The following is a 24,938-nucleotide window of genomic DNA, read 5'->3' on the forward strand; positions in this document are numbered from 1 at the left end:
GACACAGAACCTTGAAGCTGGACTGAAGTTTCCTGCTGATCACATGGACGGAGAAAAACCTTGTGGAGGAAAACTCTGTATTCACATGAAACTAAACTGCTGTTTGAGCTGTTTGACCATAGTGAGCATCAATATGTTTGTAGAGAGAAGGTGAAAACTTTAACCCAGAGAACACCACACCTACTGTCCAGCAGGGTGCTGGAAGAGTTCTACTGAAAAAGTAATTCATGCATTCATCTTTTCCAGATTAGACTACTGCAACTCCCTTCTCTCCAACATTATTTAAAAATCTCTCTCTCACCTCCAACTGGTTCAGAATTCAGCAGCTCGGCTTCTAACAGGTTTTAACAGACGTCAACACATCTCTCCAATATCAGCTTCCCTCCACTGGCTCCCTGTCTGTTTTAGAATTGATTTTATGATTTTACTGATCACTTTTAAAGCAGGCTCAGGTCTGGCTCCGAGCTATATTATATTTATTTTAACTCCCTATGAGCCAGCTCGCAGCCTTAGATCCTCAGGCGGGGCTCTCCTAACCAAAGTCGAGACTAAAAACTAAAGGGGACCATGCCTTTGCCATCAGGGCCCCTGGACTTTGGAACACCCTGCCTGAGAAGATGAGGCTGGCAGGATCTGTAAATTCTTTTAAATCACTTCTTAAAACCCACTTTTCTAGACTTGCCTTCATGTGATGTGGTCCTTGTATGTTTATTTTTTTACTCCAACTGTCCTTGAGTTTCATTTTTGTGTAATTTTACTTTATTTATTTTCATCTCTTTTATCTCACCCACCTTACCAATTTTGAATCATTACCTCTGTTATTTCAACCATTTCATGCAAGCAATTTTATTTGTCCTTTGAAATTGTAAATTGTATTCTTGCTTTGTCTGTCAAAGCACTTTGTAAAACTTGTTTTTAAAAAGTGCTATAGAAATAAAGTTTATTATTATCATATTACTGTGGGGCGGTTCTGCTGCCAGTTCAGGAGACCTGCGATAAATTAAATCATTGAACTTCATGAATGTTTTTGTGTTGCACTCATTGATCACAGAAACATGACAGCTGACTTAAGACCAACATGATCGACAAGTTGGATGGAAACAACTTAATATTATATATAATATAATGTCTGAATGCTGCTGTGTAAATAAAGTTGGACTTCCTCTGGCTGCGTGAGCTGTCAGCCGGGCGGCGTGTGAACATCCTGCTCCATATGGACTCTAATCTGAGGGTCACTGTCGGACACAGAAGAGCTTAGTCAGCCCGGATTTACAGCCAGAGACGGACCAGAATAAACAGACTGAAGACGGCTGCTGTGATTCAGCAACAACAACAACGTCGTCGTCACCAGAACCGTTTATTTCACGTACGAACAAACTGATATCTTTAATTTTGTGTTCCTGGAGCATCATAACAACCGACCAATCACATCTCTGTGAAGTCATAGAAGACAGGAAAATATGAAGATGCGCAAAGTTTTCACATGTTGTGAAAGAGTTTAGGTTCCTGAACCATCAGACAAGTCCAGCTCCTTCATCAACAAACCCACCAGCCGGGAATCAAACCCACAACCCTCCAGCTGTGAGGAGACAGTCCTGACCCCTGAGCCTCCATCAGCTCCATCAGTGACAGAAAAACACAGAAATGTTCTTGTTTGAGCTCCGACATGTTTACAGTCTTCTCAGTTACTTTCCAGGTTACACTGAGAAATTCTGATAATGTAATCAGATACAAGTACAGGGTTTGTAATCCTCTCAGTTACACAAAGAACTTGTTGAGTTTTATGTTTCCTCTGATGGAATGTAACTAAGTACTTTTACTACTTACACTCCACCACACTTTGGAGACAAATATTGTACTTTTTACTCCACCACATTTACTTAATTACTTTAGTTACTAGTTACTTTACAGATTACATGCTGCATCAGAGCACTGTAGAACATTTTTAAATAAATTAATTTCACCATCAATCAGATAAACAACAGTGATTGTTATTATCATCCGGATGACTTTGACCAAAGTTATCTTTTAACACAATATCTTTACTCGAGTATGACTTAAGTTTTTTTTCTACACTGATTGTTTGAGAGTTAAAACTTTTCTGTTCGTCTTTTGCTGAAGTTCTCATGACCTCATGTGGACTCAAAATAAAGTCTCATGTTTTTTTTACATGGAGTCTGTTACAAAGAGGCTCCAACAGAAGAAGCTGCAGGTCTTCATGTCTGTCTCTGTCTCTGTCTCTGTCCCGGTCCAGTCTGTCTCTGTCTCTGTCCCGGTCCAGTCTGTCTCTGTCCCAGTCTGTCTCTGTCCCGGTCCAGTCTGTCTCTGTCCCAGTCTGTCTCTGTCTCTGTCTCTGTCTCTGTCCCGGTCTGTCTCTGTGTCTGTCCCGGTCTGTCTCTGTCCCAGTCTGTCTCTGTCTCTGTCTCTGTGTCTGTCTCTGTGTCTGTCTCTGTCTCGGTCCAGTCTGTCCCAGTACTCACCATGATGATGGAGTTGGTGACGGAGGGGTTGTGGACGGACCAGGCGGCCATCAGACAGGCCATGGCCGAGACACAGCAGCACTCTGACACACACACATCTGATCACTGCTCACTGACACACACCAGCTCCTATCACAGCCTCTGGCAACGCCCACATACCTGCTGACCACACCCCTGCTCTCAGATTGGTGGAGGGCTGTTTGCTGTGGAGTTGATCTGTGAAATGAATCATGTTCAGATTTAATGTCAGTTAAACATTTTTCTGTTCCTAAAGCAAGAAAATAAACTAAATATGATTTATATATAATATAAACAATACTATGAAGAAGTCAAGCATCCAAAATGTTCTAGAGTAAAATTACCTGATATTAAATGTACTTAAGTATCAAGAATCCCAGTAAAAGTAAAACATGCAGCGTGTAATCTGTGAAGTAACTAGTAACTAAAGTTATCATATCAATATAGTGGGACACAGGCAAACATAAAGACCTGCAGCTGCTTCTGTTGCAGCCTCTTTGTACCAGACTCCATTTAAAAAACACACAATTTAATTAGACTTAAGAGAAGTATAACGTAACAGAAAACAGAAAGATTCAAGTAAAGAAGAAGTACCTCAACATTGTACTTACGTGCAGTACTTAAGTAAACTGGATTTATGTGATGTTTCAAAGAGAAATAACAACAATAAAAACTGTAACCAATGTTATTTTATTGATAATCATCAGCTGGAGCTCAGAAAAGAGAAATCAGGGAAGTTAATATCTAAAGAAATGAGAAACAGGCTGCAGGGCTGTGACATCAGGAGCACACTAACACTTCATCTTAAAATAACTTTATTGACAAGAACCCCCCCCCCCCCCCCCCAGTTACAAGGCAGTTTTGACGTCATGCTATAAGGCTGTTGTAAAAATACATCAGACACACACACACATACACACACACACACACAAGGCTGTTTGTTGATAAAAAATGATGCTGTCATGTGACACACACATCACATGACCGAACTTTCACTTCCTCGTTCAGCTCATTAAACTCTGTCCATAACGACTTCCTCTGAGAGACACGAGGACAAACAGGACGTCAACTTTATCAAAGGTGAGACACAAAACAGACTGAGAGTGACACGTCATCACTGACGGTGACGTCATCAGTCTGACGGTGACATCATCAGTCTGGTGGTGACATCATCAGTCTGGTGGTGACATCACTCAGTGTGTTCTGTCACTCAGCAGATCAGATCCTCACTGAGAAATAAAAACAGCAGATGGATGTTCAGTGAACAGACTGACGGAGAAATCATCACATTTTAAAAAGAAGCAGAAGAAGATGAACACACCTGCAGGACTCACCTGAGGTCTCATTCCATTGGACAGAAACATAAAGGTGATTATTCAACATCAACATTAAAGGAAATATTCTAGTTATTGCTTTTATTTCTATTTACATTCTTTTATCAGTTTATTAATGTTATTTACACACTTTATGTCGCTTGTGTTGAAGCATCAGCTGCACATGAACGAGGCGTCGCAGGCGGCAGAGGTCAGATTTACATCCTCACTTCCTGTTCGCCTAAACTCTGAACTCGTTATCAACCAAAGGCAAAAATAAAATAAGTAACAAATGAAACTATAATAGGCAGCGAGTCGAGTCTCTGCTTCAGGCTGACAGCGACTTTTTAAATAACATGAGTGACCTGAAGAGAAACACCTCCTTCTTCTTCAGCAGTTAATTATTAAACACAGAAAAACGTCTTGTTGCGTAAAAAGCAACAGTAAGTGAGAGTGAAGACAACTGATGTATCTGACAGGATATAGATCCACAGAACCGGAGCAGGTCTGTATTATCTAGAACACAGAACACAGAGTACAGTACAGGAACCGGAGCAGCACCTTCAGATCAGCTGATCTCACATCCGACCTCCGTAGAATAACATCTACTGTCCTTCATCCTTCTCTTCATCCTCGCACTGAGATCTTGTTCTCTACAGCAGCCAGCATGGAGGACAGACGAGAGTTCTCATTGGCCAGCAGCTTGGATGGCTCATCAAACTCTGCCACCTGAACCAATCAGATCAAAGGAGGCATCAGTCACAATTCTCTGTTTTATTAATTATTTTAATCAAATGAGTTCCAATTTAAGCTTCAGATAATGAAGTGATTTATTTCTGTCATCGTCTGATTCTCTGAGTCACATGAATCATTTCATAAACTAAAGCCCAGATGACCTGGAACTGAGCTGAGCTCCTATTGGCCAGTTCAGTGCCGTACCTGTCCGTGGTTGAGCACCATGATGCGGTCTGAGGCGAGGACCGTATGGAGGCGGTGAGCGATGGTCAAGGTGGTGCAGTCCTGGAACGAACTCCTTATGGTCTCCTGGATCAGACCGTCCGTCTCTGCGTCCATCGCTGCAGTCGCCTCATCTAGGATCAGGACCTGAAGACCAGAACAACCAATCAGAGGACAGAACACAGACCTGTCTGTCTCTCACCTGTCTGTCTCTGACCTGTCTGTCTCTCACCTTGCACTGTCTCAACAGAGCTCTGGCAACGCACAGCAGCTGTCTCTCTCCCACTGAGAAGTTCTCTCCATTCTCCACCACCTCGGACTCCAACTTCAGGGGCAGCTGGGACACCTGAGGGACAGACAGAAAGTCAGCCAGACAGGTGGGCAGGTGTGAATGTCTTCCAGGGATTCTGCAGTCAGGTGTGCAGTGTGTCTGTACTCACACAGTCCTTCATATGACTCCTCTCCAGAGCATCCCAGATCTGCTCCTCGCTGTACTGAGTAAAGGGGTCCACGTTGAACCTGGAGACACGGACAGAATCATCTGAACTGAGGTCACAAGCAGTCAGTCAACATCAGAGCAGGTGTCCTCAGGTGATCCTACCTGACCGTCCCACTGAACAGCACTGGGTCCTGAGGGATGATTGACAGTTTACTGCGCAGGTCGGCCAGTCCGATGTCACTGATGTCAACACCGTCGATCAGAATGGAGCCGCCACAGCTCTCCACCAACCGGAACAGAGCCACGCCCAGAGACGACTTACCTAGAGAGAGAGACAGGTCAGAGAGAGACAGACAGGTCTCATGCTCTTCATCCTGACACGTACAGATCCAGGACAGGCTTCTGGTTCTGGTCCTACCTGATCCAGTTCTGCCCACTATGCCGACCTTCTCTTTTGGTCGGATGCTGCAGGAGATCTTGTTGAGAACCAGAGGGAGGTTCTCCTGGTACCTCATGTCCACGTCCTGGAGCACCAGCTCCCCCTGCTGGGGCCAGTCAGCCGGAGGGGAGCGACCTTTGACCCGGGCAGGGGCCTCCTGGGACAGGGACTGAGAGACAGACAGGATCAGGATATTTTACCATGAGATCAACATTTTAATGAATAATTCTATTGGAGAACTGCAGTAAGACACCACAGCTGTACTGGTGACTGTGATGGAGGCCAATGACAAACCAGTGTGACCAGTGAAGAGTGAGCCTGGTCCCAATACCTGGATGTAGTGATGGATTCTCTCCACTGAGGTGAAGCGAGCTTCAGTCTCAGAGGCCAGACGGACGGTGAACTGGAACAGTCCTGTTAACTGCAAAGGGACAGACGGGTCAGGTCTGGGACAAAAGCAGACCAGCAGAACCACAATGATGCCTTCAGGTTACCTGCACAGCGTAGGAGATGGCGAGGCCCGCATAGGCAGGAGGGATCTGCCCATGCATCAGGACCATCATGAGGGCAGTGGTACTGATCAGAGCCACGCTGATGACGTCCAGACGCACTGCCAGCCAGCGCATCGCACAGCTGAACAGATAAAATGGAGCCTGGTTCTGGTCCAGCAGAACCTGGTACCTGAAAACAACAACACAGTCAGACTCTACAGGTCAGGTCTTGGCTCAGACCCACTGTCAGTGAACCCTGACCTGTCCAGGAAGTTCCGTCCCTGGTCGTAGGCCTGCAGCGTGCTCAGGCCCTGGATACTGGAGGTGATGTGGGACATGAATGGGGACATGGTCACGTTGTCCAGACGCTTCAGCTCCCGGATGAAGACCCTGGAAATGCTGTGCAGCGCCGCGAAAAGCAACACCAGCGGACCCACAGCCACCAGGAACCATGGGAACACACAGCTGATGACACCGAGGCAGAAGAAGACCAGGATGACGTTCTGGATGAACATCTCAGCCTGGAAGGGCAGTCGAGTGTCGACTGGAAGGAAAACACAAGAAGATATCAGTAAAGTTCTCAACATGACTCGGTCTGGTTCTGTGAGGTACTATTCTTTACACACTACCATGACTGCTCCTGTATCATCTCAAATCGAATGGTTTGTAATAACACTGACTCTGACTCTCCAGGACTGTTTGCATCCCCTGCAGAACAATCCTGGAGAGACTTTCATAAGGCTTCACCAAACGAATAAAACAAATGATGACTAGATAGAAAAACTCCCATTACTCCTCCTGTATCGCTGCTCCTCTTGAACATGGCAGAAGTTTTCCCAGGGAAGCTGAAAAGCATCATACCCTAAAAACTGGAACATAACCTCCTGTCTGGTTGTGCGTTTACCTTCGTCCATGTCTTTGGAGAAGCGGTTCAGGATCCGAGCTGAGGGCGTCGAGTCAAAGAACCTCATGGGGCAGCGGAGGATCTTATGAAACAGTAGGTCATGGAGTTTAGAGGAGGCTCGCAGAGTTCCCTGAAGGACACAATCAGCGTCAAGAGATGACAGGAGAATGTGCACAGAAACATTTAAAGGCCTCCTGTATGTTAGAGTTTGATCAGGGGGATATTTTGCCTTTTCTGTGGTCTTACAGGTCATGAGGGGTGTGACATGCTGACCTTGACGAAGGCGATGCCTCTGATGAGTTTGAGTAGCAGCATGACTCCCATGGAGGAGGCATAGACAGCAGCATAGTGTTGCATCATGGGATTGTCTTTGATGCTGCCGCTCACAGTCGAGCTGTTGGCCTGGGTTACTGTCGTGTTCTGTAAAAACAGGAGTACAGGAGTCAAGAGGAGTCAGGACAAGTTGTCAGTGATCATGCTGACTGATGAGGAGGTGAAGAAGAAGAAGAGGTGTCTAACCCCGCTGCCCTGGTTGATCCAGTAGCTGAGCCACCACTGGCAGAAGGCTGAGCTCCCAACATTCAGAACAAACAGAGCCAGAATCAGCAGGCAGGGGGCGGAGCCTCCACACGATGCCATGTAGAGCCGGAACACAGGCCAAGCCACGCCCCCACTCAGCTGCTCCTCCCCTGTGATAATATATGACCAAATATAGTAAATAAACAGGAGAGTTTCATTAAATTGTCAATCAAATGAGATGAGAACAGGTGTTTACCATTCTCTTTAACGACAGGAGCAATCTTCTTCACTGATCCTGGTTTAATGTCTGCTGGTTTCCTCTGAGAACCACCTGTCTTCCTGCTAGGAGCCTGAACGGACAGACAGGTCGGACAGGTCAGACAGACAGACACTCAGACAAAAAAAAGGCAGACAGACAGACGGACAGACAGACAGGTACCTCTATGTAAGGTGTGTCTCCCAGCTGAAAATGGTTGAACATGGCGGCATAGTCTCTGTTTAGTTTCATCAGGTTGTCATGGTTACCCTGCTCCAATATAGTCCCCTCCCTCATCAGGATGACATCATCACAATCTGACAGGTACTGCACACACACACACACACACACACACACACACACACACACAGGTTAACTCCATGGCAACTGTTTGCAGTAAAGCTTTCCTACCTGTCAGGAGGTTTACCTGCAGCTGGTGGGTGACGAAGATAATGGTCTTTTGGTAAAGCTGCTTCCTGATGGCATTACGAAAGACGTGGTTGGCCACATGGGCGTCCAGGGCACTGAGCGGGTCATCCAGGATGTAAATGTCCCGGTCACTGTAGAGGGCACGGGCCAAGCTGATCCGCTGGCGCTGCCCGCCACTCAGGTTGGCGCCACGCTCACCAATCTGATGGAAACATAGACACAACTCAAATACATTCACACAATAAAACCTTTTAAATGCAGGAACTTAAGAAAACAACTGTGTCCATTGTCTGTGGTTCTTCAGCTGTTCTCAGGTAGAATCCCTGGAACAAAATGTGGGTTCTGCTCAGGAGGTGATAGTAAATCCAAAATCAGGTACTTTCACAGGCTTGCACAGTTTAAGGGTTAGGAAAGGGTTGACCTAGACTCCAAATTCCCCAGATCCCAATCTGACCAAGTGTTTGGAACTGCTTGAACAACTCGAATCTATTTAGGCCTTACCTCACAACCTACAGGACAACAGGATCTGTGTCCATGCCCCAAATGGTCAAAACCACTCCTGACTTTGTCTGCAAAGACAGCTGAGATCAAGTCCAAGATCTGCATTGTCCTGGTGAGACTCCAACAAGGTCGACCGAATGGTTTGTAATAACAAACCTGGATCTGACATTGCTGGGATTGTCCTACATGAAAGTCACACAGGACAGTCCTAGGGCGACTTTCATAAGGCTTCCCCAAGCCAACAAATCGAATGGTGACTAGATGACTAGATAGAAAAACTCTCATTGCTCCTCTGAAACATGGCAGATGTTTTCCCAGAGAAGCTGAATAGTGTCAAACCCTAAAAGTAAGAGCACAACCTCCAGACCCTTTTCAGAGACAGGCATACACACCCAGCCTGCAGGTAGTTTCACTGTCATACAGTGACTGTTGGTGTGTAGGCCAACCTCTCCCTAAAGAGCCACATCTATACTATAGTACAAACAGGAAGTGACATCACCTCTGTGAGGTCAGCGTTGGGCAGCCGTGCAAGGTCTGGTCTGAGACAGCAGGCACTCAGCACGGACTGATACCTGCAGAGACGGAAGGAAAGACAACCACAAATCAGTCATATCTGTCCTTGTTATGCTCCACACCTGTCCTCCAGGTTTCTTCCTCTCACCTGTCCTCCTGATACTCCTGTCCAAACAGGATGTTTTCTCTCAGTGTTGCATTCAGGATCCAGGCCTGCTGAGCCACATAGGCAAGCCTTCCTCTGACAGCCACACTGCCCTGCAGCAGAGTCATCTGTCAACACACCAGACAAACTGTTCATCCACCTGCAGCAGCAGTTATGTAGAGGATGGAGCTGATTGGCTGCGAGGGTTAGGGTTAGGGTTAGGGTTCTTGGTAAATGGTTCAGTGTCGGATGCTTTCCCTTTGAGTAGAGGTACTCGTCTCCCCTCTCCCCTTTATTATTTGCACTTTGCTCAGGCCACTTCCAGAGGCTATTAGGGTCCACCAAGGGCTTTCTGGTGTCAAATTAGGAGACACTGAACATATAATCTCACTCTATGCTGATGATGTATTATTGTTTATTACTAGCCCAGAGCACCCAATCCCTATTTTACTATCACTCATCAACCAGTCTGGCCTTATTTCAGCATATAAAATGAACTATAACAAATCAGAGGCCTTGCCATCAGGTGACTCTGGGGATTGGGTTTCTCTTGCAAATTTCCCTTTCAGGTGGTCAACCGCAGGTTTTACTTATCTGGGCATCAGAGTCACAGCAGACATTAAAGAGCTATACAAACTAAATTTTAAAGCGACTTTGAAATCAGTCAAAAATGATCTTCATAGGTGGTTTGGTCTCTGTCTTTGACCGGCAGAATTAGTTTGATCAAGACGAATGTACTTCCCAGGATATTATACGCTAACCCTGCAAATACTGACACTTAAGATCAATACGAAAGTCATTTTATATATTGAAGGATTGCTGTCAAAATTCATATGACGTGGAAAGAAATCTAGATTAAAGACGAAAACTTTAGACAGAGGGGGTGTATGGTGTTGTGCCCCTCTCTCTCTTTTCAGCCTTATTTCAACTGACATAGGAGAACTTAAAAACAACCCTATCATGATTAGCACACTTAGAATTTGGCGGGTTATCTCTGAACATATTGGCCGCAGAGACTTTTCATTCGGGCTTCAACCTTTAATTAAGAATAAAGCTTTCCCTCCAGGCGTAGGAATGAGTATTTTTGATGACTGGTATTCAGAAGAACTGAGATGATGTATCTGATTTATATAAAGATGGTAATTTCATGTCATTTGAAAATATTCAGAATAAGTAAATAATACCACAGATTAATTTTTTAGGTTTTTTTCCAAGTGAGACATTTTGTAAATCATGCCTTGCGTTCCCGATGATCAGCCAATTTTAAGTCCTGTTGAGAGCTTCCTTCTTAATTTTGATTTAACTGTAATATAAAGATATGAATTTCTCTCTTCTAAGGTAAATTAATCTCTTGTAAGTCTGTTAATGCTGATAGAGTCAGGGAGCTTTGGGAAAAGGACCAGAGGCTGAGTTCAGATCAGGTCAAAAGCTTCTGTATCTGCTAAAAAAATATTTAATTGCAATGGAGACAGTTAATCTAGAATTTTACTCCTCAATGTTTACATAAATTAACCCTCAGAGTTCCCCCCTCTGTGCGGAGTGTAAAAAAGGAGTAGGGACCTACTGCCACTGTATTTGGCAATGTTCATTAATTTCCAGATATTGGAAAAATGTAGCTAAGGAGCTTGGCTACATTTTTCACAAATCAGTTCCATTTGATCCAGTATTGTTTCTTCTGAGTGCACCTACAGAACGGCTCTCTTTGGACAGCTGACTTTACTGTGTAAACTTCTGCTTTAGCAAGGCGATGTGTTCTGTTCCAGTGGACCCAGGAGAAGCCTCCCGCAGTCCTCGATGGTACAGAGAAACATTGAAGGTTTTTCCTATGGAACGTCTCAGTTCTATTCTAAAAGGTGACAGCAGTGTCTTTTATATAATATGGCAGACCCTCCTTGATCATCTCCCCAGTGATCTTGTTGATCTGTTGCAGTAAAGGCGTACAAACCTTGTCTTCACAAATTATTCACAGACTGTTAAATCTCTTTCTTTGACAACAACAATGTGTATGATCCAAATGTGTGTGGATGCAACTCATGTATGTTATTACTTCTTTGTAATTTGGCAAAGTATGTGCTGCGTTTGTTTGTTTTATTTGTTCTGTTAATGCAAAATGCAAAATTCAATCAAATATTATTGAAAAAAAAGGAGGAACTGATTTTACAGGCGTCAGCACTGGAGGTGACATCACCTGTCCCAAGATGGCGGAGATCAGGGAGGTTTTTCCACTGCCGACGCTTCCACAGACACCGACCAACTTCCCCTGAGCAGACAGACAGACAGACAGACAGACAGACAGACAGGCATCAGTAATATGTTCACTGTCACTCAAGGGTTGCAGTACTTGGACCCGATTCACGGACTGACCTGCTGGACACTCAGGTTGATGCAGTGCAGGGTGCTCTGAAGCCATTGGTGAGTACAGGCCTCCCCCTCTCCCTCCTCCTCCTCTTGACCTGAGGCCAGACCTCCTTCTACCCCGAGGAGGGAGCCGGTCACCTCCTCCATCTGCTCCTCCTCCTCCTCCTGAAGAACAGCTCTTTCACTGCACCTGAAAGTCACCACACACACTTCGGGAACTGACCGACTTCTTCGTGAGCTTTGAATAATTTCGCTCCAGGGGAACTAGAGTCTGTGTCACAGAAACTAACAGCGTGGGATTTGTTCTCCACCTCCAGGAGGACAACGTTCTGATATTTTCTCCACAAAATTAAGAGAACAAGATCAGCGTAGTTTGGTCCTCACCATTCTAAAATAAACTCCATACCAACTTTACATCAACTATTATGACTAAGTACAAAAATGGATCTCATATTTCTCAGGTTTATGAAGTCCACTATCTGCTCAGGTATTTAATTGTTTGTTGTTCATAGGAAACCTCGGGCTGTACAGTTTGGAAATTACTTAACAAGTTGACGCGAATGCATCATTTATTTGGAAGATCAGTTTAGATCGGTTTACTTGTCCCGGTGTCGTCGGTGTCTGCCGCCTGTTCGTACACATGGACTGGGCTGAGCACTCTGTCCGCCCCCTTCCCACGCCAAACTGGCCCCACACATCTCCACAGCAACCCGAGGATCGCCAGGCAACGCTCGGACACCGCCGACCTCCGGCAGCAGGAAGAGACTCTGAGGGGCGATACAGAGAGGTGGAACCAGATCAAAGTGGTGGATGAGGAGAGAAGGGGGGCAGGGGGGGAGGAGGGTAAGTAGTTGAGGGTCTGACCTTGAATCTCTCTGTGGCCACTGACGCCTCAGACAGAGACTTGACGGAGAAGGGCGTGACCTTCAGGGCAAAGGTCATGGCGTTGAACACTGTGACCACAGTGAAGGCCTACGGAGACGCACAGACAGTTAACGTCAGCTAACAGCTAATAGAGAGAGACTGTTAGACTGCAATATTAATCAGTTAGCACTACAGACATTACATGACCAGAGAAACTGCACATAGTTTTATCTGTTCTCTTCAGTTTGGTACCTGAGCTGCAGTAAGGTCGTATCCTAGCAACAGGTGGGTGGAGAATGTTGCCACACTGGCGATGACGACGACTACAGGAGCCACGCCCACAGTGACGCTCTGGAAGTAACCCGTCAGCTCCAAGATCCTCCGCTCCTCGTCCCGGATCCCTGAGAGGAAACAGGACCAGGCAAAACACTGTTGTCACCTGTGTTACCATGGCGACAGGCAGAGCAGGTGAGCCGGTGGGTACATACTGTGGATGTCCTGGGCGAAGGCTTTGACCCAGGCGTACATCTTGACAAACTTAATGTTTGTTAGGATCTCGTTCATCTTCTGCACTCGTCTGTCGGTGACAGCCACACCCTTCCTCCTGAAGTACGCCGTCAGTCTAGAGCTGAACATCTGATCAGAGAACACTGATCAGTACACCTGTGTGGCTGGAGGATCACTTTCTACAGGCTACCATGTGACAGAGCAGCATGTTACTGACCATGGTCGGGTAGAAGAGGATGAACACAGCTGATCCCAGCAGAGACGTTGGTCCCAGAATAAACAGGTTGTAGGCAACACCGAGCGCGGCCACCAGGGGGCCTCCTGCCAACAGACTGCCCACTGCTGCAGCCTCAAACATCCTCTGACCGTCACTGGAGCACATGTTCACCAGCTGAGAGACAGACAGGTGGACACAGACAGGTGGAGACAGACAGGTGGAGGGAGAGAATCAAAGATCACCAGACAGAATGAAAAAAGAAAGAAAGGAAGACAACAGAACAGGAACAAACAAAAGATCAGACAGACAAACAGACAGACAAATATAAAGCCTACCTGTCCCATGGACTTGTCCCTGACGCTGCGGAGCTTCAGGATCTTGTCAAAGGCCAGGCTGAGGATGGCTCCTCTCAGTCTGGATCCTGTCCTGTAGTTCAGGGCCCAAGTCAGAGCCAGAGACCAGGACCGGATCAGCTCTGTGGTCAGGAGACCCAGAACCAGCAGCAGCCCGTAGACCAGGTCTGAGTTCTCCTGCTGGGTGTACTCCAGCAGACGCTTCACCACAAACGCCTGGGGGGAGACTCATACTGGTCTCACTGGTCTCATACTGATCTCACTGGTCTCATACTGGTCTCATACAGGTCTCATACTGGTCACAAACTGGTCTCATACTGGTCACAAACTGGTCTCATACAGGTCTCATACAGGTCTCATACTGGTCACAAACTGGTCTCATACTGGTCTCATACTGGTCACAAACTGGTCTCATACTGGTCTCATACTGGTCACAAACTGGTCTCATACTGGTCTCATACAGGTCTCATACTGGTCTCATACTGGTCTCATACTGGTCTCATACTGGTCACAAACTGGTCTCATACTGGTCTCATACTGGTCACAAACTGGTCTCATACTGGTCTCATACAGGTCTCATACAGGTCTCATACTGGTCTCATACAGGTCTCATACAGGTCTCATACTGGTCTCATACAGGTCTCATACTGGTCTCATACAGGTCTCATACAGGTCTCATACTGGTCTCATACTGGTCTCATACTGGTCTCATACAGGTCTCATACAGGTCTCATACAGGTCTCATACTGGTCTCATACAGGTCTCATACTGGTCTCATACAGGTCTCATACTGGTCTCATACTGGTCTCATACTGGTCTCATACAGGTCTCATACAGGTCTCATACAGGTCTCATACAGGTCTCATACTGGTCACAAACTGGTCTCATACAGGTCTCATACTGGTCTCATACTGGTCTCATACAGGTCTCATACAGGTCTCATACTGGTCACAAACTGGTCTCATACAGGTCTCATACAGGTCTCATACTGGTCTCATACAGGTCTCATACAGGTCTCATACAGGTCTCATACAGGTCTCATACTGGTCTACATACATGGTCTCATACAGGTCTCATACAGGTCTCATACTGGTCTCATACTGGTCCTCATACTGGTCTCATACAGGTCTCATACAGGTCTCATACAGGTCTCATACAGGTCTCATACTGGTCTCATACTGGTCCATACTGGTCACAACTGGTCTCATACAGGTCTCATACAGGTCTCATACAGGTCTCATACAGGTCTCATACTGGTCACAAACGGGTCTCATACAGGTCTCATACTGGTCTCATACTGGTCTCATACAGGTCTCATACAGGTCTCATACAGGTCTCATACTGGTCACAAACTGGTCTCATACAGGTCTCATACTGGTCTCATACAGGTCTCATACTGGTCTCATACAGGTCTCATACTGGTCTCATACTGGTCTCATACAGGTCTCATACAGGTCTCATACAGGTCTCATACTGGTCACAAACTGGTCTCATACAGGTCTCATACAGGTCTCATACTGGTCTCATACAGGTCTCATACAGGTCTCATACAGGTCTCATACAGGTCTCATACTGGTCTCATACAGGTCTCATACAGGTCTCATACAGGTCTCATACTGGTCACAAACTGGTCTCATACAGGTCTCATACTGGTCTCATACAGGTCTCATTGGTTTCGTACAGGTCTCATACTGGTCTCATACAAGTCTCATTGGTTTCGTACAGGTCTCATACTGGTCTCATACAAGTCTCATTGGTTTCGTACAGGTCTCATTGGTTTCGTACAGGTCTCATTGGTTTCGTACAGGTCTAACTGGCTTTGCTGGTGTGACTCACCGGCCCACTGAATCCTGCCAGCTGTGTGACGGTGAGGCAGAGGATGGAGAGAAGGAGACGAGTCCGACAAAACAACCAAACCACCGAACACAAGGACGCATCGCTGCCCTTTGACCTCTGTTCCTCCTCCCACAGAGACGACAGCCTGAGGACGGACAACAGGAACACAATGGGAACACAACACGAAGACAACGGAAGGACAACAGGAAGACAACAGGAAGACAACGGGAAGACAACGGGAAGACAACAGGAAGACAACGGAAGGACAACAGGAAGACAACAGGAAGACAACGGAAGGACAACAGGAAGACAAGGGGAAGACAACAGGAAGACAACGGAAGGACAACAGGAAGACAACGGGAAGACAACAGGAAGACAAGGGGAAGACAACAGGAAGACAACGGAAGGACAACAGGAAGACAACGGGAAGACAACACGAAGACAACGGAAGGACAACAGGAAGACAACGGGAAGACAACGGGAAGACAACGGGAAGACAACAGGAAGACAACGGGAAGACAACGGGAAGACAACAGGAAGACAACGGGAAGACAACAGGAAAACAACAGGAAGACAAAGGGAAGACAAAAGTTACAAAAGTCTGAAAACATAAACTTCCTGTTTAAAATCAAACAGACTGTTGTTGATTTATGTTGAAATGACTTCCTCATGTGGCCTGACAGCAGCATCAGATGAAGGATCCATCCTGTGGTTCCTGGCGGCTTCTCACTGGACTGAACCAAGGACGTTATATTAAATCTGGACAGTTTTGGAGGCGGAGCCTGACTACAGATGCTTCTTTCTTTATGTAAGCTTCTGGTGTTTGTGTTTTTGGCCTCAGTGCGTCGAGTGACGGTGTAAAGACACAGTTTGACCACTATGAGGTCCGTCCTCAGAGCCTGGAGCTGCTCCTGGAGCTCTGGGCACAACAGACGCCATCTTTGTGATCAGGTGTTCTAATCAGTAGATACATTGATTTATTAGCTCCTCCTACCTAAGGCTGTTGGCATGGCAACCCTCCCGCTGTGACACTGGCCAGATATCATCCAATAGGAGCTTTCCTTTCCTGTGGGCGTGTAGGACCAGAGGAGTCAGCCAATGAAACGTCATGAAGGAGAAGAGACCTGCGCTGTCCACCGGATGACCACACCTGAGGACACACACAAACACCTGATGAGACACACACACACACACACACACACCTGAGGACACACACACACACACCTGATAAGATACACACACACACACCTGATAAGATACACACAACTGAGCTGTGTGGTGTGTGTGTGTGTGTGTGTGTGTGTGTGTGTGTTTGTGTGTGTGTGTGTTACCTGTCCTTCTCTCCTGGTTTCTTCGGCTCTGTGTTTTTAGCTCCGCCCTCCTCCAGCTCTTCACCATGGCAACCAGCTGATCTGTGCTCACATGAATCCAGTGCACCCTGACATACACACACACACACACACACACACACACACACAAACTTAGTTACTTTCAACCACTCGTCTAACACCGCTGGAACTGAACCATTCAAGTTCTTCAAGAGATAAAACGCCCACAAAGCAGCCGGTCCAGACTCTGTCCCTCCAGCCACCCTGGAGCACTGCACTGACCAGCTGTCTCCAGTGTTCACGGACATCTTCAACACCTCACTGGAGCCTGCTTCAAAGACGCCACCATCATCCCCGTACCCAAAAAGCCAAGGACCACAGGGCTGAATGACTACAGACCCGTCGCCCTCACCTCTGCGGTCATGAAGTCATTTGAGCGCCTTGTGCTGTCCAACCTCGGATTCTTAACCACCCACACCTGGACCCACTGCAGTTCACCTACAGAGCCAACAGCCAACACTATCCTCTCGCCTCTGCTTCAGGACCAGCTCTCCCAGCTCCAGGTCCCTGACTCCTCCAGCAGGTGGATCACAGACTCACTGTCTGACAGGAAGAAGCGCGTGAAGTTGAGAAAACATGTCTCTGAATCCCAGACCATCAGCACCAAAACCCCCCTAAGGCTGCATTCTTTCTCTCCTGTTCTTCTCCCTCTACGCTAACAGTTGCATCTCTGGTCGCAGTCCGTCAAGCTCCTGAAGGTCGCGGACGACATCAGGCTCATTGGGCTCATCTCTGGTGGGGACAAGTCCGCCTGCAGGTGGGAGATTCCCGCGGCAGCTGAATAAGTTCAACCTGCCAAAGACGATGATGGTGCACTTCTACGCTGCCATCATGGAGTCCATCCTCACCTCCTCCATCACCGTCTGGTATGCTGCTGCCACTGCTGAGGACACGAGCAGACTGCAGCGTATCAAATGCTCTGCTGAGAAGGTGATTGGCTGCAACCTTCCATCCCTTTTAGGACCTGCACAGCTGCAGCGCTCTAAGGCGTGCAGGTAGCATTGTGGCTGATCACTCCCATCACTGTCACAGACTTTTTGTCACTCTCCCCTCTGGCAGGAGGCTGCAGTCCATCAGGACCAAAACCTTCCTTTCTGCAGGCAGGATCCTTAGCAGGTCCTGGGACCCCCACCCCAACTGAGACTTGCACTCTTGCACTCATACACACCACCACCCCCTGAATCTTGGCATTGCAATGATGCAGAATTTGGACAATTTTTATAATTTTTTTAAACATTTTATTGTTTATCTATTTTGTCATTCTTGTACAGCTCTTCTGTCTCTATTTACCAGTCATCCCCCCTGTGTTTATAATAGTCACTGTTTGTTTATTGTTTATTGTCTTCACAGCATGCACCTTATACACAAAGACAAATTCCTCGTTGGTGTAAAATCCTTCTTGGTAATAAATCTGTTTCTGATTCTGATTCAAAAGAACTTATTGACTTTACTCAGGTAAACAACTTATATATAACATATTATTAATGTAATCCAGTATGTTTACAGTAATAGTATTAGTAGTAGTATTACAGTGCAGTATTACAGTGCAGTATTACAGTGCAGTATTACAGTGCAGTATTACAATGTAGTATTACAGTGCACTATTACAGTGTAGTATTAGAGAGTAGTAGTACAGTGCAGTATTACAGTGTAGTATTACAGTGTAGTATAACCATGTAGTATTACAGTGCAGTATTACAGTGCATTATTACAGTGTAGTATTACAGTGCAGTATTACAGTGTAGTATTACAGTGCAGTATTACAGTGCACTATTACAGTGTAGTATTGCAGTGTAGTATTACAGTGCAGCATTACAGTGGAGTATTACAGTGCAGTATTATAGTGTAGTATTACAGTGCAGTATTACAGTGCATTATTACAGTGTAGTATTACAGTGCAGTATTACAGTGCACTATTACAGTGTAGTATTGCAGTGCAGTATTACAGTGCAGTATTACAGTGTAGTATTACAGTGCAGTATTACAATGTAGTATTACAGTGCACTATTACAGTGTAGTATTACAGTGCAATATTACAGTGTAGTATTACAGTGCAATATTACAGTGTAGTATTAGAGAGTAGTAGTACAGTGCAGTATTACAGTGTAGTATTACAGTGTAGTATAACCATGTAGTATTACAGTGCAGTATTACAGTGCATTATTACACTGTAGTATTACAGTGCAATATTACAGTGTAGTATTAGAGAGTAGTAGTACAGTGCAGTATTACAGTGTAGTATTACAGTGTAGTATAACCATGTAGTATTACAGTGCAGTATTACAGTGCATTATTACAGTGTAGTATTACAGTGCAGTATTACAGTGCACTATTACAGTGTAGTATTACAGTGCAGTATTACAGTGCAGTATTACAGTGTAGTATTACAGTGCAGTATTACAATGTAGTATTACAGTGCACTATTACAGTGTAGTATTACAGTGCAATATTACAGTGTAGTATTAGAGAGTAGTAGTACAGTGCAGTATTACAGTGTAGTATTACAGTGTAGTATAACCATGTAGTATTACAGTGCATTATTACAGTGTAGTATTACAGTGCAGTATTACAGTGCACTATTACAGTGTAGTATTACAGTGCAGTATTACAGTGCAGTATTACAGTGTAGTATTACAGTGCAGTATTACAGTGCAGTATTACAGTGTAGTATTACAGTGTAGTATTACAGTGCAGTATTACAGTGCAGTATTACAGTGCAGTATTACAGTGTAGTATTACACTGTAGTATTACAGTGCATTATTACAGTGTAGTATTACAGTGCAGTATTACAATGTAGTATTACAGTGCACTATTACAGTGTAGTATTACAGTGCAGTATTACAGTGCAGTATTACAGTGTAGTATTACACTGTAGTATTACAGTGTAGTATGACAGTGCAGTATTACAGTGGAGTATTACAGTGTAGTATTACAGTGTAGTATTACAGTGCAGCATTACAGTGGAGTATTACAGTGCAGTATTACAGTGTAGTATTACAGTGTAGTATTACAGTGTAGTATTACAGTGGAGTATTACAGTGTAGTATTACAGTGTAGTATTACAGTGCAATATTACAGTGCAGTATTACAGTGTAGTATTACAGTGCAGTATTACAGTGTAGTATTACAGTGCAATATTACAGTGCAGTATTACAGTGTAGTATTACAGTGCAGTATTACAGTGTAGTATTACAGTGCAATATTACAGTGCAGTATTACAATGTAGTATTACAGTGCACTATTACAGTGTAGTATAACAGTGTAGTATTACAGTGCAGTATTACAATGTAGTATTACAGTGCACTATTACAGTGTAGTATTACAGTGCAGTATTACAGTGCAGTATTACAGTGTAGTATTACAGTGCAATATTACAGTGCAGTATTACAGTGTAGTATTACAGTGCAGTATTACAGTGTAGTATTACAGTGCAGTATTACAATGTAGTATTACAGTGCACTATTACAGTGTAGTATAACAGTGTAGTATTACAGTGCAGTATTACAATGTAGTATTACAGTGCACTATTACAGTGTAGTATTACACTGTAGTATTACAGTGCAGTATTACAGTGCAGTATTACAGTGGAGTATGACAGTGCAGTATTACAGTGTAGTATTACAGCGCAGTATTACAATGTAGTATTACAGTGCACTATTACAGTATAGCATTACAGTGCAGTATTACAGTGTAGTATTAGAGAGTAGTAGTACAGTGCAGTATTACAGTGCAGTATTACAGTGTAGTATTTTAGTGCAATATTACACTGTAGTATTACAGTGCAGTATTACACTGTAGTATTACAGTGCAGTATTACAGTGTAGTATTACAGTGCAGTATTACAGTGTAGTATTACAGTGCAGTATTACAGTGCAGTATTACAGTGTAGTATTACCGTGCAGTATTACACTGTAGTATTTCAGTGCATTACAGTGTAGTATTACAGTGCACTATTATAGTGCAGTATTACAGTGTAGTATTACAGTGCAATATTACAGTGCAGTATTACAGTGCAATATTACAGTGCAGTATTACACTGTAGTATTACAGTGCAGTATTAGAGAGTAGTATTACAGTGCAGTATTACAGAGTAGTATTACAGTGCAGTATTACAGTGCAGTATTACAGAGTAGTATTACAGTGCAGTATTAGACAGTAGTATCAGAGTGCAGTATTACAGTGTAGTATTACAGTGTAGTATTACAGTGTAGTATTACAGTGTAGTATTACAGTGCAGTATTACAGTGTAGTATTACAGTGTAGTATAACAGTGCAGTATTACAGTGCAGTATTACACTGTAGTATTACAGTGTAGTATTACAGTGCAGTATCACAGTGCAATATTACACTGTAGTATTACATTGCAATATTACAGTGTAATATTACAGTGTAGTATTACAGTGTAGTATTACAGTGCAGTATTACAGTGTATTATTACAGTGCAGTATTACAGTGTAGTATTACAGTGTAGTATTACAGTGCAGTATTACACTGTAGTATTACAGTGCAATATTACAGTGTAGTATTACAGTGCAGTATTACAGTGCAGTATTAAAGTGTAGTATTACAGTGCAGTATCACAGTGCAATATTACACTGTAGTATTACATTGCAATATTACAGTGTAATATTACAGTGTAGTATTACAGTGCAGTATTACAGTGTATTATTACAGTGCAGTATTACAGTGTAGTATTACAGTGCAGTATTACAGTGCAGTATTACACTGTATTATTACAGTGCAATATTACAGTATAGTATTACAGTGCAGTATTACAGTGCAGTATTACACTGTAGTATTACAGTGTAGTATTACAGTGTAGTGTCAGTATCACTTTATTTAAGGAGAAAATCACAGGTAGCTTTAAACTGATGGCTCGTAATTAATATTCATGAGTTCGACTCTCTCTCCTCCAACTCTGAGGAACACTGAACTGTGATCCAGCCAATCAGAGAGCAGGATTACTCTGTGTGTGTGTGTGTGTGTGTCCTCTCTGAGCGTGCTCAGTTCCCCCGGGCAGTCGAGCTTCTACTGAGCACGTGCAGAACTCACGTTCTCTGCCTCATGATGCTCACACACATCCCGTCCATTCACACAGCCTCAGCCAATCAGACGGCTGGATTCTCCTCAGCATCAACTGGAAAGCAGCAGGAGGCGGAGCTTCTTTATGTAAACAAAGAGGTGATGTGTGTGAGGAGCAGGAGGCTGCAGCTTCATCCTTTACCAAATTTTTTTCATCTGCTTTTATTGTGAAAGTCTCTTCCTGTTTCATGGTTTGATGACCTGATTGGTTATTAATATATAATATGCTTGTCTCTAAGATGTCTGAGCTCTGATGTGTCTCATGAATGATGTCTCTTCTCTCTCGTCTTTGATTGTTGGTGACGTATTGATCAGCTGATCGGTTGTTTCATCATACCTGAGGCCCCTCCCCCATCCTCACCTGTACCTGGAGGTGCAGTCTGACATCTGACCCCGGCAGAGCGCGGCAGGACGACCGTCCAGAGTCCGTCACTCTGCGTCCACAGTCATGATCTCTCATCTTCTATCAGACCACATGGAGCTGTGACCTCTGACCCCGACACGCTGCACCGAGCTCTGACAGGGAGACGGGTCAGAGAGAGACGGGTCAGAGAGAGAGAGACGGGTCAGAGAGAGACGGGTCAGAGAGAGATGGGTCAGAGAGAGAGACGGGTCAGAGAGAGAGAGATGGGTCAGAGAGAGAGACGGGTCAGAGAGAGACGGGTCAGAGAGAGATGGGTCAGAGAGAGAGAGACGGGTCAGAGAGAGAGACGGGTCAGAGAGAGACGGGTCAGAGAGAGAGAGACGGGTCAGAGAGAGACGGGTCAGAGAGAGAGACGGGTCAGAGAGAGAGAGACGGGTCAGAGAGAGACGGGTCAGAGAGAGACGGGTCAGAGAGAGAGACGGGTCAGAGAGAGAGAGACGGATCAGAGAGAGACGGGTCAGAGAGAGACGGGTCAGAGAGAGATGGGTCAGAGAGAGAGAGACGGGTCAGAGAGAGAGACGGGTCAGAGAGAGATGGGTCAGAGAGAGAGAGACGGGTCAGAGAGAGACGGGTCAGAGAGAGAGAGACGGGTCAGAGAGAGACGGGTCAGAGAGAGAGACGGGTCAGAGAGAGAGAGACGGGTCAGAGAGAGACGGGTCAGAGAGAGAGAGACGGGTCAGAGAGGGACGGGTCAGAGAGGGACGGGTCAGAGAGAGAGAGACGGGTCAGAGAGAGAGAGACGGGTCAGAGAGGGACGGGTCAGAGAGAGACGGGTCAGAGAGGGACGGGTCAGAGAGAGAGAGACGGGTCAGAGAGAGAGAGACGGGTCAGAGAGGGACGGGTCAGAGAGAGAGAGACGGGTCAGAGAGAGATGGGTCAGAGAGAGACGGGTCAGAGAGAGAGAGAGACGGGTCAGAGAGAGAGAGACGGGTCAGAGAGAGATGGGTCAGAGAGAGAGAGACGGGTCAGAGAGAGAGAGACGGGTCAGAGAGAGATGGGTCAGAGAGAGACGGGTCAGAGAGAGAGAGAGACGGGTCAGAGAGAGAGAGACGGGTCAGAGAGAGATGGGTCAGAGAGAGACAGGTCAGAGAGAGAGAGACGGGTCCGAGAGAGAGACGGGTCAGAGAGAGGCGGGTCCGAGAGAGAGAGACGGGTCAGAGAGAGAGAGAGAGCGAGAGAGAGACGGGTCAGAGAGAGAGAGACACGGGTCAGAGAGAGAGAGAGACGGGTACAGAGAGAGAGAGAGACGGGTACAGAGAGAGAGACGGGTACAGAGAGAGAGAGAGACGGGTCAGAGAGAGAGAGAGACGGGTCAGAGAGAGAGAGAGACGGGTCAGAGTGGACAGCAGGGACAGTGAACATGAGGACGTGTTCGTGCTTCCTCAGTCTGTCTCTGTGTTCAGTATTGAGGATGTGTGATCAGTTACACTTCCTGCTGATCAGAACGACGTCACAATAAACTACCAACATCATTAATAACTTCATAGATCACATGAGTACTACAGAAGTATACAAGAGAAACACATGAAGTATAAATACTGCATAGAGAAGCAGAGTACAGGAACTTGCTGGAATACTGCAGTACTCCATGAAGACAGAAGTATACAATCATCAGAAGTATTTTAGTGCTTACTACAGAACTAGACTGGTGTGTAAAGAGTATTTATACTATTTTACACTATTATGCAGTAATAGTACAGGAACATGAGAAACAGACATGGTTCAAATATGACGTGAATCTTTTTTAAACTGTCATTTTACCTCAATAACGGCTTCAAGAACAAATACTACTGCAGTACTGTAGCAGTACTGTAGCAGTACTGTGAGTATTTACTTGTTGAGTATTTCAGACATAAAAACATGTCAAAATCCTCCAGAATAAAAGGATAACAATGAGCACTTCAGAATAAAAGCATGTGACGGTGCCGTCAGGAGACAATCTGTCCTCGCGCTCCGAGCATCACACCGGAAACGAGTCCAAACCCAAACCTGAGATCAGCTGACGGTCGCGGAGCTGCTCACCTGTCTGTCTGTGAGTGTGTGTGTGTCTGTGTCCGTGTGTCCGCGCGCTGAGGACAACCTCTCCGTCCTGCCTGTCCTCCTTCAGGTCCGCCGATCTCAGTAAACAGCTCGAGCGGAGCAGCAGCAGCGGCGCGAGGCATCATGGGAGACAGAGTCCTTCGTGACGCCAGGCCCTCACGTGCTCTCGCCCCCCCGTAGTGACGTCACTCCCGAAAGATTGACAGATGTTTGTGTCTTTTAGAAGTTTAAATATTAAGAATATTGAAGCTCGTGTGAAACTTATTGAAGATCAAAGCCGCTCAGATATCAAACATGTCGTTTGTTTCCATAGCAACGGGCTGTTTGTATTATAGTCACTGCATGTTGGTCTTCAGTGTGTGCCGCCTTCATCAAAGCCCTCATTGGTGTAAAATCCTTCTTGGTAATAAATGTGGTTCTGATTCTGGTTCTGTTCATCTCAGCTGAGAGGAAGCTGTTAGAAA

At 45.4% G+C, this 24,938-nt stretch overlaps 2 protein-coding genes across 5 annotated transcripts in view; both read right to left on the reverse strand.

Moving 5' to 3' along the window:
- abcg1 (ATP-binding cassette, sub-family G (WHITE), member 1) overlaps window positions 1-2,745 on the reverse strand; it is a 17,184-nt gene extending 14,439 nt beyond the window's left edge. The window contains exon 1 of the mRNA XM_030391990.1: window positions 2,481-2,745. Within this exon, the coding sequence (XP_030247850.1) occupies window positions 2,481-2,543 (63 nt within the window). The 5' untranslated portion in view covers window positions 2,544-2,745. The remainder of the gene's footprint in view (window positions 1-2,480) is intronic.
- A 424-nt stretch (window positions 2,746-3,169) lies between these two features.
- Window positions 3,170-24,619, reverse strand: abcc5 (ATP-binding cassette, sub-family C (CFTR/MRP), member 5). Of its 4 annotated transcripts, none has more exons than XM_030391971.1 (30): window positions 24,457-24,619; window positions 22,378-22,526; window positions 16,871-16,977; window positions 16,534-16,689; window positions 15,540-15,684; window positions 13,686-13,919; window positions 13,351-13,524; window positions 13,115-13,262; window positions 12,879-13,027; window positions 12,627-12,734; window positions 12,363-12,529; window positions 11,769-11,952; window positions 11,593-11,664; window positions 9,408-9,532; window positions 9,246-9,318; window positions 8,244-8,447; window positions 8,000-8,143; window positions 7,817-7,910; window positions 7,561-7,730; window positions 7,315-7,461; window positions 7,042-7,171; window positions 6,399-6,681; window positions 6,141-6,327; window positions 5,978-6,067; window positions 5,626-5,815; window positions 5,370-5,529; window positions 5,209-5,287; window positions 5,001-5,114; window positions 4,751-4,915; window positions 3,170-4,540 (listed from the first exon to the last, which is right to left on the reverse strand). In XM_030391971.1, the coding sequence occupies exons 2-30, from the start codon at window positions 22,468-22,470 to the stop codon at window positions 4,439-4,441; spliced, it is 4,194 nt and encodes a 1,397-aa protein (XP_030247831.1). In that variant the 5' UTR covers window positions 22,471-22,526; window positions 24,457-24,619; the 3' UTR covers window positions 3,170-4,438. The 4 variants fall into 4 exon arrangements, with proteins under 4 accessions (XP_030247831.1, XP_030247823.1, XP_030247813.1 ...); XM_030391963.1 differs by having other exon boundaries at window positions 22,372-22,529; window positions 24,464-24,618; XM_030391953.1 differs by having other exon boundaries at window positions 22,372-22,526; window positions 24,457-24,618.
- Between the last annotated feature and the right edge of the window lie 319 nt (window positions 24,620-24,938).

Source organism: Sparus aurata, chromosome 2, assembly GCF_900880675.1.
Source record: "Sparus aurata chromosome 2, fSpaAur1.1, whole genome shotgun sequence".
In the NCBI taxonomy this organism is placed as follows: Eukaryota; Metazoa; Chordata; class Actinopteri; order Spariformes; family Sparidae; genus Sparus; species Sparus aurata.